The sequence below is a fragment of the Gopherus flavomarginatus genome, chromosome 7 (assembly GCF_025201925.1).
Source record: "Gopherus flavomarginatus isolate rGopFla2 chromosome 7, rGopFla2.mat.asm, whole genome shotgun sequence".
In the NCBI taxonomy this organism is placed as follows: Eukaryota; Metazoa; Chordata; order Testudines; family Testudinidae; genus Gopherus; species Gopherus flavomarginatus.
This window is the reverse complement of record NC_066623.1, coordinates 90,792,972-90,807,152: the sequence shown is the minus strand read 5'-3', so window position 1 is coordinate 90,807,152 and position 14,181 is coordinate 90,792,972. Positions and strand designations below refer to the sequence as shown.

At 40.2% G+C, this 14,181-nt stretch overlaps 1 protein-coding gene across 2 annotated transcripts in view; it reads right to left on the bottom strand.

Annotated features, from left to right (window-relative positions):
- Positions 1-13,549, bottom strand: part of ADGRL4 (adhesion G protein-coupled receptor L4) — a 102,082-nt gene extending 88,533 nt beyond the window's left edge. For both annotated transcript variants that reach the window (XM_050961871.1, XM_050961870.1), the window contains exons 1-2: positions 13,406-13,549; positions 10,319-10,468 (exon numbers count right to left, since the gene is read on the bottom strand). In XM_050961871.1, coding sequence (XP_050817828.1) covers positions 10,319-10,468; positions 13,406-13,427 — 172 coding nt within the window. In that variant the 5' untranslated portion in view covers positions 13,428-13,549. The remainder of the gene's footprint in view (positions 1-10,318; positions 10,469-13,405) is intronic.
- Positions 13,550-14,181: the final 632 nt, after the last annotated feature.

Here is a 14,181-nt window from a genome sequence, read left to right as displayed (position 1 = left end):
GTTGATTGATTTTAGAGCTACAAAGCAGGATGAATAGGATCTCTCTTAGAGAAAGGAAGTCAGCAACACTTGGCAAATGTTTAAGCACATTTTTAATTAAATAAACAAGTATTCATCCATATTTGGATAATCAACTTGAAGGTTTAGGAACATTTCTGAGAAGGGGAAACTAACGCCTTTCTATCACATCGGCTACCCACCTTTTTTTTAGTTTTATTCAGAGGCTATCACAAGCAATTTAGAAGAGTGTAGGAATATGATTAAAGATGTGAAAAGAGGAAGTTTTGTTCCTTCTGGCCCATTCAGAAAAGTCACGTACTGAACTTTACTCATGTTCAAAGCATGATTTCAAATGAAATAGAATACAAACAAAACAAACAAAAAAAGGACTTTTTTTTTCTGTCATCTGAAAGATATATAACTTGTAGAACATGTAAAATCTCACCATTTCTTCACAGTAGCCTGTTTCATAGGACCTATTTCCATTTTAAATATGCACCCTAGCCAAGAAACAACATGCCAAATTATTTTCAATTTGTTCACATCCATCTGTCTACTGTTGTTTTGTGTGAGGATGAAATAATAACCAATACAACTGTTTAGGCCCCAATAATTATGTATGTAATAATAAATATTACTTAGTGCTTGTATAGTGCTTTTCATCCCATAGATCTCAAAGTGCTTTTTCAAAAGTGGGTAAGTAACTGTGACCCTGGTAGCTCCTTAATGTCAACTGGCAGAGTACCCAACATACTGTAACTCATATCAGGCCTGACACTGTCCCCAGCACACTGTTGTCATAATATGTATCAAAAAGATGTCTTGTTAGCAATCATACCTAAGCTGGTGACATGCTGACCCCGAAAATCACCGTGTGATGTATGTATGGGTTGCATACAGGGAGATATATATGTGTGCTAGAAATATGTCCTTCAAATGTGGTTGAGAGGCAGTACATACATTAAGCCTGCCCTAGTCAAGGAATATGGGTTCCCCTTTCTGACTGGCCTGATAACAGGCAGAGGACAATTAAATTAAAGTACATTTACATATAAGGTAAACAACCCCATCAAGCTAACAAGAAGGGAGAAGACAGTTTAATGATCATGCCAGGGGACAGAATCTGCATCCCAGGAAGCCCTGCTAACCCTTGAGTCAGAGACAATGGACTCTGGGTAATATCAGAGGAGCAAAAAGACGTTGTAGGAATCCATCACTCAGGGAACATGGGGAACTGCATCCTCTGAGCCTGTGAAAGCTGGATTTCCTGGCCAGGAGGGCTAGGGGCTGCTGGTAAATTGATTTAAGTAAGAAGACTGCTTAGACAAAGTTTGTAACTTGCTAAACTTAAGTTTTAGTCTCTAGAAAATGTGCTTTGTTTTGTTTGTAACCATGACACTCTCTTTTTCCTCTCACTTCATATCATTTAAATCTCTACTCTTTGTTAATAAACTTATTCTTAGTTTGACCATAAACTATCTCAGTGCTGTTATATTGAATTCCAGTGTGAGTTCTCAGCTAAGCTAACAGGCTAGTGTGCACTCTGCTCTTTGGAGGCAGTGAACTAATAATTTCTTAGTATCTAATGAGAGGGGACTGGGCACTGCACAGATATGTCTCTGGGGACCTGGGGTTCACTGATCATTGCCACAAAGGCAAGATTTGACTGGCAGAGTCTTGAGGAGTATGCTGCTAAAGCAGATGGGTCAGTGTGACAGGGAGTTGACACAGTCTAATCTCCAGAAAAGCTCACTTTTGCTGAGACAGGAGGATAACACAGTGACTGACAGTTCTGGGTGTCCTCAGCAGAACGTCACAGAGAGGTGAAGTGATTTGTCAAAGGTCAACCTGCAAGTCAGTGGCAGAACCAAGAACAGAACCAGATCCAGTGACTGACTCCATGCCCTATCCACTGTATCACTCTGCCTTTTGGTATGAGGACAGATATATGCACTTGGTTCTTTTTCAGCTAATCTATCATCTGGATCCTTGCAGACATGTGACTTATTCTGAAAGAATGAACAATAATCATATTTTTTTAAAAAAACCTCATCCAGTGAATTGGATGACATACACTGAACAAAATTTTAAGATCCAGGTCGGCATCTTTGTTGGAATCCCACACCAGGGTCTTGCATTCCAACATCCCTTTGCTTCAGTGCCAGCTCTGTTCTTGTCGGATAGCACAGATTAAAACTAACATGAATTCTTAGTTACCTCATCCTATTGGCACCCAAGAACAGGGCCAGCAAAGAAGTGGAGGTACTATGTAGTGTGCTGGCTCACACCGCGTGCACATCCATATCCACAATGAACATAGCATATCCTGGGTTCTCCTCTGATGTCTCCAGTCAGCCGCTGAGGATATTAAGATTGGGTTGGCTGCTTGGGAGAGCTGATAAGGTGAGTGCAGTGTTTTTTATTTTTGTTTTTGTTTTTTGTGTAGACAGAAATGCAAATAAATAAATACATTTGAAAAATCAGGTTTTATGCAGGTCATACTTTGGACATCTCAGCCCTGACAGCATCACTTTAAAAAAGACACAACTAGATAATTTGTCTTTTAAAGTGTTGGTCTTTTAGATAGGTAAATATAGCATCCTCCATTAAAGGATCTCATGTTACAATTATTAATAAACAAAGCCTCACATAGCACCTTGGGAAAGGAAATATGCTTATTCCCATGTCACAGCTGAGAAAATGAAACAATGTTGGATAACACGCCCAAGATCAGAGGCATGAAACATTTCAACAAATATATTTTTTTCTATCCTGAATTTTCTTCTTCAGATTTTATATTGCTCATCTGGAAACACATATTTTCTTTAGAGAGGAGCCAATAATATAGCCTCTGTGACGGCTCATGTACAGAAACTCTTCAGGAGAAGTTGTGGCTACCTAAATCAGCACCATGCCTACGTCTGTCTTTTATCCAGGGGTCAGAAATAAACTCGGCCCAGCCATCCTGGCATGCTTTGAGAATTCTCTGAGCATGTGTAACCCACATACCTGCTGGGTGTGTTGTTCTGTCCCATCTAGGGGCACCGAGACCATTTAGAGAGAGAGATTAATGAGTCTGCTCTACAGCCTTAGCTAAGAGCCAGTTGGCTTTTAGCTCATGCGGTAGAGGCTCATGCACTAAACTCCAGAGATCCCCGGTGTGATCCCACCTGCCGACAATCAGGATCTGTTGGCATTACAAGTGGGGGCTCATCCGGGATTTCAACTGGGAAGTCTCTGAAGCTCAGGATGTGCTTCCTCAGCTAGGGGAAGTATGTAACTCACACACTTCCTGGGTGTGGTGCTCTGTCCCATCTAGTGGCACCAAGACCACTTAGAGAGAGAGATTAATGAGTCTGCTCTACAGCCTTAGCTAAGAGTCAGCTGCCTTTTGGCTCATGCACTAAGCTCCAGAGGTCCCTGGTTTAAACCCGCCTGCTGACAATGGGGATCTGTCAGCATTGCACATGCTCAGTATGCCTCAAGTTTGCTAATGAAACTAATGTTAGCCCATTTGGAGGAGAGGACTGGACACATCACCCCTTGGGACTCCTTCACAATTCCATGTTGCAGAGCTGTGCTTCAGGTCAGCCTTTCCAGCCTCCTGATCTGCAAGAAGGATTGACCTTCCTAGGTCAGCAAATTCCAGAAGATCCCTTATATTCTTTACTACATAAAATACAGAATTTTAACAAAAGCACAAAGAAAACTTGAAACACAGCCATGTGCTGTATACCAAAGCCAGGCACCTTATTCACAAGACTATGCACATGTCACTCAGCTAGCCCCTTCTCCCAGAATGAAATCAGTCTCCCAGGAGAAGCCTACCTAATAATATGAATGTGAAAGTCAGCCAATATTAATGCAAAGAAAAAAATAAAATTGCTTTCAATAGAAGCTAGGGTTGGAGTACAATGTGTTGGTACCAAGCTTTTCATGGCTTCAGATCTTCATTAACAACGGACTGAGGACTTGATACTGCAAACTCCTAGTCAAGTGAGCAGTCCTTCCCCATTGACCTCAGCATAACTATTCACATGAGGAACAGTTTTCAGGATTGGGAATTTATTTCACTTTCATCTTACTTATAGCTAAGAAAGCCTGAGCTGCTGTGACAATGATGATGAGGTGTAGTACCCAAATGGTGGCCTACAGAGGGCAGCACGTGGGCTTACAGAGGGCAGGAGTACACACTATGCTGCTGGGGACCCAGGGTGAGTACACTCAGTGACAGCCGCTATTACATTTGTACAATTTCCTTCTTCACAGACCCAGTCTCTGACTAGTGCACAGGAAGTGTGGAATACTCTGAGCTGTGTGCATGGATGCCAGCAATGGTGCCTCCTACCTTTGTACTACTAGGACATGATCAATCACATGGCTGTATCCTGAGCAGGTGCATTGAGGGATGATTGAGCAAAAAGGGTTTAATAGATTTCAAGGCCAGAAGAGACCATTAGATGATCTAGTCTGATCTTATGCATAACGCAGGCAAAATAATTTTGCCCCATTACCCCTGTATTGAGCCTGATAACTTGTGTCTGACTAACGCATATCATCTCCCAACATCTCTGCACTATGCTAAAGCTGCTGTAATTTGTCCTTTATGGTTTCTGGTTACTGATACCAGTGACATGGATTTATAAGTGGGTGGACTGGATCCTTTACGTCAGTGGTTTCAGGCTTTTTGGTAAACACAGAAGTAAAAGCTTTGCGACATTTAATTATGTGTATCTGCTTCTAACAACAAAAATTATCCTTTGCTGGACCAGCATTTAGACTAGACTGTTTGCTGCTAAAGACCATCTTTTTATAGAATAAAATGACTAGAGACAGTGGTTTTATAGGGTCATGTTACTTTATAAGGAAAAATGTCTCTGGAAACCATACACCTATAGTATACCATTTAATGACCATAGGGACACTGATGAATTCAGTGACTGCCATGAAGGCTGGATGGTGGAATATGATAACATCACATTAGGGTGATAACCTGGTGTCTTACAGGAGAAATCATCTTCAGAGTTGGCTAAAGCCATAAAGCCAGCACTGTGCTTCTCAATAAAACAAGATACATTAATAATATATCTACATTTGGATTTCCAGTAGGCTTTCAATTTGATTTAGCAGAATTTAGGTAAATTACCAACAATCCAACAGGGCTTCTGTATTTTAGTATAAAATATTACTTACACAGGCTGTGATTCTAGAAAACTGATAAATATTACTCTATTGCATATTGGACAGAGAGACATGATAGCTTTTCAGAGCCCTGTGTCCTACTCAAGTTTAAAGTTGTCTTGATGGCATCATTCCCTTCTTGCTATGTCTGAAAAACCTGCATCTACTTTACAAATAAGATTGATTCATCTTTTAGAAGGCTAATTTCCAATGGACATTTAAAAGGAAATGGAGGGGGGATACTGGGTTCCTATTTTGCCTGCCTGCCTGCTTGGAACAAACACCACTGCTTCATTTTCCTGCCATATTTTAGAAAGTTGAAGTAAACACGGTGATCACACTGTTTACTTTAATTTTCTGCAGTGTGCCAACAAAGCCGCAAATTGGCAGACAGCATGCAAGAGGCAGCCAGTGTTGAAATGACAGAGCTGCTTGAGAAAGCTTAAATGGTGCCAGCCCATTTTTCTCTGTTTTAAAAATAAAAGATTGACTTCCATTAAGTTTCACTTCCGCACCCTGCTTTTCTCCAAAGGTCTAAAGGTTTTTTGGAATGGAGGAAGTCAGGATTACAAGCAACATGTAATTTACATGGCCAATTCTGTTCTCTTTAGCTTGTAAGGATGTTTTGTGTACAAATGAAAAAGGTCACCCTTTTTATAAAAGAAAAGGATTTATGAAAGTGGCAGATATATTCTAGTTATTTGTACAAAATCCACAGAAATCTTGCATGAAAGGAAGTTAATTCGCTGATAAATCAGTCCTATTTGGTTATATTTTTACCATAATGCTAGCTTCATGCTTTACCTTAATGTTAGCTGTGCAAATTCAATTACAGACGGAAGGAAATGTGCAGCTAAAGCCACATGCATTATATGCAAAATATACTACTATATATGCCCCCAAAGCGAGCCCTAAAAGGAAAATGGTTACATTTTGAAAGGTCATTCTCCCTGCATCATATTATAAACAGAGTTAGAGACACAGATCTTTTACAAGAAATAAGAGAAATGTAAGGTTATTTTGCAGCAATGTAGTGTAAAGTTTGAAAAAGTGACTCATCTGTAGCTTTCTGGAAAATTATATTCAGACAGAATTTATCACTGTGTAAATTATAATGCTAATATACAGAAGATGCCAGATCCAGCAAATTGTTATTCCCATAGCTATTCTCACTCCTACACATATTCCCACTGAAGATAATGGGACTAGCCATGGAAGTAACATTTTGCAGGATTGGATGAAATCATGCTTCCTGAAGATCCAAAACATGACCTAATTGAAAATGTCAGATATCTGGTGGGAAAAAATCCACACGGTTCTAAATGGATAATTATTTTAAAAACCATGATTTTGACACCAGGAAATGAAATTCATATATATGTGTATCTTTATCTAAACACAGTGAGTCCAATAATTGTGTGCTCTGCAGTCACTTAGCCAGCTGGCTAAGAGAGGACAAGTTAACTAACAAACCTCATTCCCTAAGGTATGCTGACATCAGTGATTCATGATTGATCAATGATAGTGTTAGAAAATAAGTAACAGGACTATATTGCCTTGTGCTCCACAATAAACTCAGAGGGAAATGTCTAAGTGTATCACATTGAAAAGACAGACTTGGCAGGGAAATAATTTTTACAAGTACTTAAAAGGTGTTAAAAGCAACTGAGTGTAAAGACACAAATTAAAATCACTTAGAAATAATTGAGTATGTCCCTTTAAATAAAGAGGGACAGTTTTATATAAATTGACTTGGAATTACACTGACAATGAGTGTTTTTGATGTTAAAAGCATTTTACAGAGAGAAAATCATATCATGAAGACAAAAATGGAGCTTGAACTTCTTTTTCGAAAGAAACAGCTACTGTGCTTTGGTTGGTTATCAACAGAAAGATGCAATACAGAGGAGAAAACAGGCTTCCGCAGTACAACATTATTCATGTGAATGACAGTAATTATGACTGTTACAACCTTTCTAAATAACAAAAAGGGCTAAAATTCTTACAAAATGGCATTATATGCACTATTTAGAAAAAATGCTTATGTTAATGCATGATTGATGTTCTGCTTTGAAGGTGACTGAATTATCATCATAAAAGCCTAAAATTATTAATTGAAGAGAAATGTGTAGCTTTCTCTGGAATAGTAGAAACCTGTGCTGCATGCTTTATCTAGAACAGTAAGATCTAATACATCATTAAACAACTGCAGCTTTGCTCTACATTTTTTAGCTTTAATCTAATTGTGATGGGGTGAGGCCTAACTATACTTTTAATCCTTTTTAGAGCCTACCCAATTAAAATGGAATGAACCTGTTTATTCTATTATAAGAATACATACATTGTTAACAACATTCTGCATAACACAGCCTCTCTTTCAGGAAGAACATCCCACATATGAACTGTCCTATTAAGCTGGAGGGTAAGTGACTTTGGTGGTTTTAGAGGTAGTTTGTTATAGAAACTGTGGGTCTCACTTAACTGAGGCCTCTAAGGGTATGTCTACACAGCAAAGAAAAACCCATCAGGCTCAGGCTGTGGGGCTGTTTCATAGCTGTGTAGACTTCTGGGCTTGGGCTGGAGCCTGGGCTGTAGGACCATGCAATGAGAGGATCCCAGAGCTCAGGCTCCAGCAAGAGACAAAGTCTCCATAGGAATGAAGCAGCCCTGCAACCTGAGGCCCACAAGCCTGAGTTGCCTGGCACAGGCCAGTCACAGGCTTTTCTTTGCTGTGTAGACATACCCAAACAGTCTTGATTTCACTGTGATGCACCATGAATGTGCCTGGAAGCTGCCTTAATTGAATGCTTTTAGGAATTTGGTTTGAAGGATTCAGCCTGCTGACACTTAGGGCTTAGCTACTCTACCCTCCAGATCGGCGGGCAGCGATCAATCCAGCGGGGGTTGATTTATTGCGTCTATGCTGAGAGCTCTCCCATCGACTTTGGTACTCCATCAGAACAAGGAATGCAAGCGGAGTCGACAAGAGAGCGTCAGCTGTCGACTTACCGCGGTGTCTTCACTGCAGTAAGTAGATTTAAGTAAGTCGACTTCAGTTATGCTAATCACATAGCTAAAGTTGCGTATCTTAGATCGACCCCATGCAGTAGTGTAGACAAGCCTTTAGCATAACTCTATATAACTAATCAAGCCCGAGGCTTTGAGAATAACTGATACTTTTGTCTTAAACTGCAGCTGGTGTAAATGGTCACCAAGAAGTATCTCTGTCTTTGGAGGGGGGATTTTTTTTAAACAAACAAACAAAATATAAACATTTTAAGTATCTCAGATCTTGGGGAGGAAGGATCGTGAAAGAGGAGATAGTGAACTTCGCTGTGAATTTAATTGCTGACTCATAATTGCTCCCCACCAAAAAAAAATCAAAGTGACATGATAATGAGGCAGAAGGAAATGTGAGTTGCAAATAATATTAATTGATTTTTTTCATTGAATAATTATTCACAAATAGAGGTCTTGATTCTGCAAACATGTATGGAACACTGCAATCAATTAGATTAACTGATCTAGTGGATAGATCATTGGACTGGGATTCAGGTGACCTGGGTTTTTTGTCACTACAATTTTTCATTAATTGATCAGTTATATTTACACCTAAACGTTCCCTAGACACATGCAGGGAAGGCAGCTTTCCCAGGCAAGCACATTCAAGTTCTATGCTTTCATAAAAAGAAAGAAAATTTCTAGCTTTTAGGCTCATGAACCTGAATCACGGACTCCCAGGTGCAGAGATTTTTCTTTACTCTGCTCACAGCTAGTTCCAGTGCCTTTGTTTCTGCTCAGAGCTTTGCCAAGGTGCGCTAGGGGAAGCTCTGACCAGAGTCTGGTTACTGGTCATGACTGCTATTAAAGATGTAGTGAGCAGCAGTGAAAACTGACAAGAATCAGGTCACAGTGCTGCAGCTGGCATAGCTTGACGAGCAGCAGAGGCAGGCACTATAACTCTTTAATGCAAAGGGCAATTCACAAATGAAGACTGGGGGAGAGGAAGAGTATAGCGAGCTCACTTGCAGCAGCCTGAAAGCAGAGAGAGGGCTAGAGTAGCAGGACCTAACCTCTTTCTCCGCATATGTTGCAGCAGCCCAGAGTGCTGAGAGTAGAGATTGGGATGGGAGAGGGGAACAGAGAGAAAGAAATTCCTTAGCCCTTCCAGTAGCCAGAGGGATATGGCCAGAGGTGAGGGAAGTTTCAAAGTAATCAAATACCTATGAAAGATAGAGTCCCCCAGGGACCAATTCCTGTTAGGAATCCCAGCATACTTCCCTTTCCAGCAGCTGGGGTGAAAGGGGGAACGTTGGCTTGTCAGTTATTAATCTTAGGTGTCTAGAAAAGTTGCAAAGCCTTATGTGCAAGTGGAGCGGTGTGAAGGAGTGTGGAAGTGGCAGTATTGCATATCCAAGCTTAAAAAATACTGAGTCAGGCCCCTCCAAAGTCATGTCATTGGCTTAAAATCCAAGAGATTGGCTTAAAATAATGTATTTAGGACTCTTTTTATTTGTCTTCTGTTTTATTAGTCTTTAGGGTTCACTTTTTCAAGCTTTTCTCTATAGAAAGTTATTTTTTTAATTAAAGTTGAGATTCTCACATGAAAATCACAGGGCTCCAGGATCTGGTGCTTTAGGGAAAAAAATCAGATATGAGAGTTGGTAGAACTGAGATGGGCAGCAGTGGAAAAAGGCATAAAATCAATGTAGGTGATCTAAATAACCATTCTTTCCATAAATTGTGTACTTCTATTCTTGTAATCTTTTCAGAGCGGTGGGGGGAAGAGGAGGACAGAAAGAAAAATAGTGGAAAGTAACTTGCGAAAAATATATAATTATCTATCATAGGAAAGAAAATACAAAGTGGAACACAGTCCAACAGGGAAAGCAGGTCTAATAAAACGAGAGATGTAATATGGAAAATTACATTAAAATATTAGATAGAAAGTTGATTGACAAGTTGCAATGAAATACAATACCCACTTTAAATTACCAGGGATAGTACTTCAGTTTTTTAGCCTTGGTGGCATGTCAACATAGATATTATTCTGGTTATAAATTTAGTCCTCAAGCTAACAGATACTGGGTGTATTTTTCATGCCCTGTAGCAATGTACATAGGTAAAATATGTTTACCGTGACAGGAAAGTATGCCATTTCCTGTGAATCCTGGGATGCAATAGCAGCCTTGTACTCCACCCTTCACTTCACACTCTGCATCTTTATGGCACGTCATGTTGCAGTTCGGAGAAGTGTAGCCATAGTCCAGCAGACTGGACACAAACACTGAAACAAATGTAAACGTGTTTGTTTGTTTCTAAAATGCATACTGAATTCTAAAATCAGACATGGGCAGGACATACCCAGCCAACTGGAGGCGTTCCAGTAATCAGAAACATAGATGAACACAGTATGTTAGGGAAGAGTCAGCACAGCTTTTCTAAAGGGAAGTCATGTCTCACCAATCTATTAGAATTCTTAGAGAGAATTCTAAGCCCAAGCATGTGGACAAGTGTAATCCAGTCGATATAGTGTACCTGGACTTACAGAAAGCCTTTGACAAGGTTCCTCGCCAAAGGTTCTTTAGCAAAATGAGCAGTAATGGGATAAGAGGCAAGGTCCTCTCTTGAATCAGTAACGGTTTAAAAGATAGGAAACAAAGGGTAGGAATAAATGGTCAGCTTTCACACTGGAGAGAGGAAAATAGCAGGGTCCCCAAAGAATTTACACTGGGACTAGTGCTGTTCAACAAATTCATAAACAATCTGGAAAACAAGGAAAACAGTGAGGTGGCTAAGTTTGAAGATGATACAAACTTACAGAAGATATTTAAGTTCAAAGCTGACGGTGAGGAGTTAAAGGGATGGTACAAAACTGGGTGACTGGGTGACAAAAGAGCAGATGACATTCAATACTGATAAATGCAAAGTATTGCACACTGGAAAACATAATCCAAACTATACATATAAAATGATGGGGTCTAAATTTGCAGTTCCCATTCAAGAAAGTGGTCTTGGAATCATCGTGGATCGTTCTCTGAAAACATCTGCTCAACGTGAAGCAGCAGTCAAAAAAGTTAACAATGATAGGAACCATTAGAAAAGGGATAGATAATAAAACAGAAAAAATCATAATGCCACTATATAAGTCCATGGTATGCCCACACCTGGAATACTATGTGCAGTTCTGGTTGCCCCATCTCAAAAAAAGATACATTAGAAATGGAAAAGGCACAGAGAAGGGGGAAAAATGATTAGGGTATTGAACAGCTCTCATAAGAAGAGAGATTAAAAGGACTAGGACCTGTTCAGCATAGAAAAGAGAGGATTTAGGGGGGATATGTAGATTTCTATAAAATCATGTGTGGCATGGAGAAAGTGAATAAGGACATGTTATTTACCCCTTCATATAACACAGAAACCAGGGATCACCCAATTAAATTAATAGACAGCAGGTTTAAAACAAATATAAGGAAGTACTTCTTCTCTCAATGAACAGTCAACCTGTGGAACTTATTGCCAGGGGATATTGTGAAGGCCAAAATTATAACTGGATTCAAAAAAGAATTAAGTAATTCCAAGGAGAATAGGTCCATCAATGGCTATTATTCAAGATGGTCAGGGATACAATTCCATGCTCTGGATGTTCCTAAACCTCTGATTACCAGAAGCTGGAACTGGAAAACAGTGTAGATATGACTCAATAAATTGCCCTGTTCCGTTCATTCCCTCTGAAGCACTTTGCATGAGCCACTGTTAGAAGACAGGACATGGGACTAGATAGAGCATTGGTCCAACTCAATATGGCCATTCTTATGTTTTCATGTAAACATTAAAGAGTATGGTACCACTGAAGTGGTACAAAGGATTGAAGCTCCAGTCCTGCAAAAGCTTACTCAATAAGACTACTTACATGCTCAAAATTCAGTAAGCATTTAAGCCTTTGGAGGTTTGGAACCTGTGTTCAACAAGCTTAAAATGATGATTAACATAAAAGGTACATAGTGGAGTGGGAAAAACCTTTGAAAGATTTTCAAAGCTTTTTACTCCTTCCTAGATGCAGATGCAGATAGTTGCCTTTGTATCCAGAATTATGCATGGAGTGTAATCCAAACTACCTAACAATAACCAGGTGAAAAATACCAGTGAGAGTTCCCCAGATCAATTTTTAAACCATGTCTACACATATCTAGTTAACACAGAACATAGTCACAATCTGAGAGAAGATTAAATTCCTATGGAACAACATTTGTAGCATTATCATTTGAAAAAACCCTCCAAATTATTTTAAAGGAAGTCTTTTTAAATATCATGTCTGTGTTCCAAAAATGCTACCTTCTATTTTCTCTCACTAAATGATTCCTGAATTCAGAAACTGCTTTCCCATTATATACATGTGTATAGTTTTCAACACAAAGAGGAACTACTGACTTTGAGGAAACTAACAGTTCACAAAAAATTATACATGCCCAATGACATAAACATATATATAATTAAGAAAACCAGGCAGCTAACACTGGAGGGGAAAAACATTTCTGACTTTGTACTTTACAAACCATTAGAAAGACATAAGGAAAGTTACAAAACATAATGCCCCTTTTTGGTACTCCCTTCCCCTGCAATTCTGCTTCTCTCTACATAAATATCATGCTGAATATTTGCTAGCCTAGTGTTACAGTTACATCTTTCATTGCCCCTGAAAAGTTCATTGAAAAGTTGCTTTACTGGACCAAAAAAATCCATGAAAAACTCTATATAGTTTGTTTAAAAACTAGATACAAACCAAATCAATCCATTTCCTATCAAGTTCCATCTTCTTGTTCACTTATTTTTACTGTTCAGAGCATCTTTCAGATATCAGAAGCAAAAAAGCTAGAGGAGAAGTGAAGTCCAACATCATCCCTAACCAAGACAATCAATAGCTTTGGTTTTACAGAGCAAATTACAGAATGAAATAAATGCAAACACTTGAGGGATTCAGAGAGTTAATACCTATGGCCTTAGAGATGTTGGGGTTACCCTGATGAGATGGGATAGTCAAATGCAGCAGCTGCACTAACCAGAGTTATGGGAAACTTTTAATCATTGTTACCCATGAGTTTTCCCTTCAGCTGCCACTGACTCCGTCCTTTGCATAGCCCCTGCAAAGTTGTCCCTCAGTTTCATCTTTCCAACCCCCGTTTTCCACCTGCCCCTCACTTATTTGGTAAGGAAAATCACCTACCTAAGAGAGGGAGTAGTTTCATTGGCGGTGCTGCTATGCAGTGCTTGGTGTTGAGCCCCTGTGTAATAGAAGAACCTACCCTGCCTTAGAATGTATGAGCATGTGCGAAGTGTCTGCACACGCCTATTAGGAATGTGAAACCCCAGTGAAGCTGCTGGCCTTACCCTGCCCTTTACCCTGAGCCTCATTTCCCCCACACAAAAACTCCTTAGTGACTCAGGAGCTGGGGAGGGAGGGTAGAGAAGGAGAGGAACAGATCTGCAGGGGAAGATAAGGAACAGAGAGAGCACAGGGGAATAAGCAGGCAGGGGTAGGTATGGAGGGGATGTTGGAGTAGATCGGAGGTGAGTAGGCTAGAGGAGTAGTTTGAGGGGTTCAGAGGGCAGTGGAGAGATGGAGAAGCAGATTGTTGCTGTGAGGCAGTGGTGGAACAGATGGTGGGGGTGGACAGTGGCAGGTCACATGCAGAACAGATCAGTGGCAGGGAGCGTGGAGGCAGTTTAGGTAGTGGAGGGAGTGTGGAGCAGACCAGGGACTGGGAGGGTAGCAGTCGCAGAGTGTAGGGGGTGATGGATGGTGGTGCAGATTGGAGCAGGGGAATACTGGACAAATCACAGAGGATGGGAGGAACAGACAGACAGAAGGGTGCAAGGGGTTGGTAAGCAGCTCAGAAGCTGCTGCATGCCTCCCCTGGCTGTTCCCTGTCAGAGCCCTAACACCAGTCTCTGAGAGAAGACCCTCACTGCCTGTAGTTGCTTTTGTCCTTGTTGCTTTCC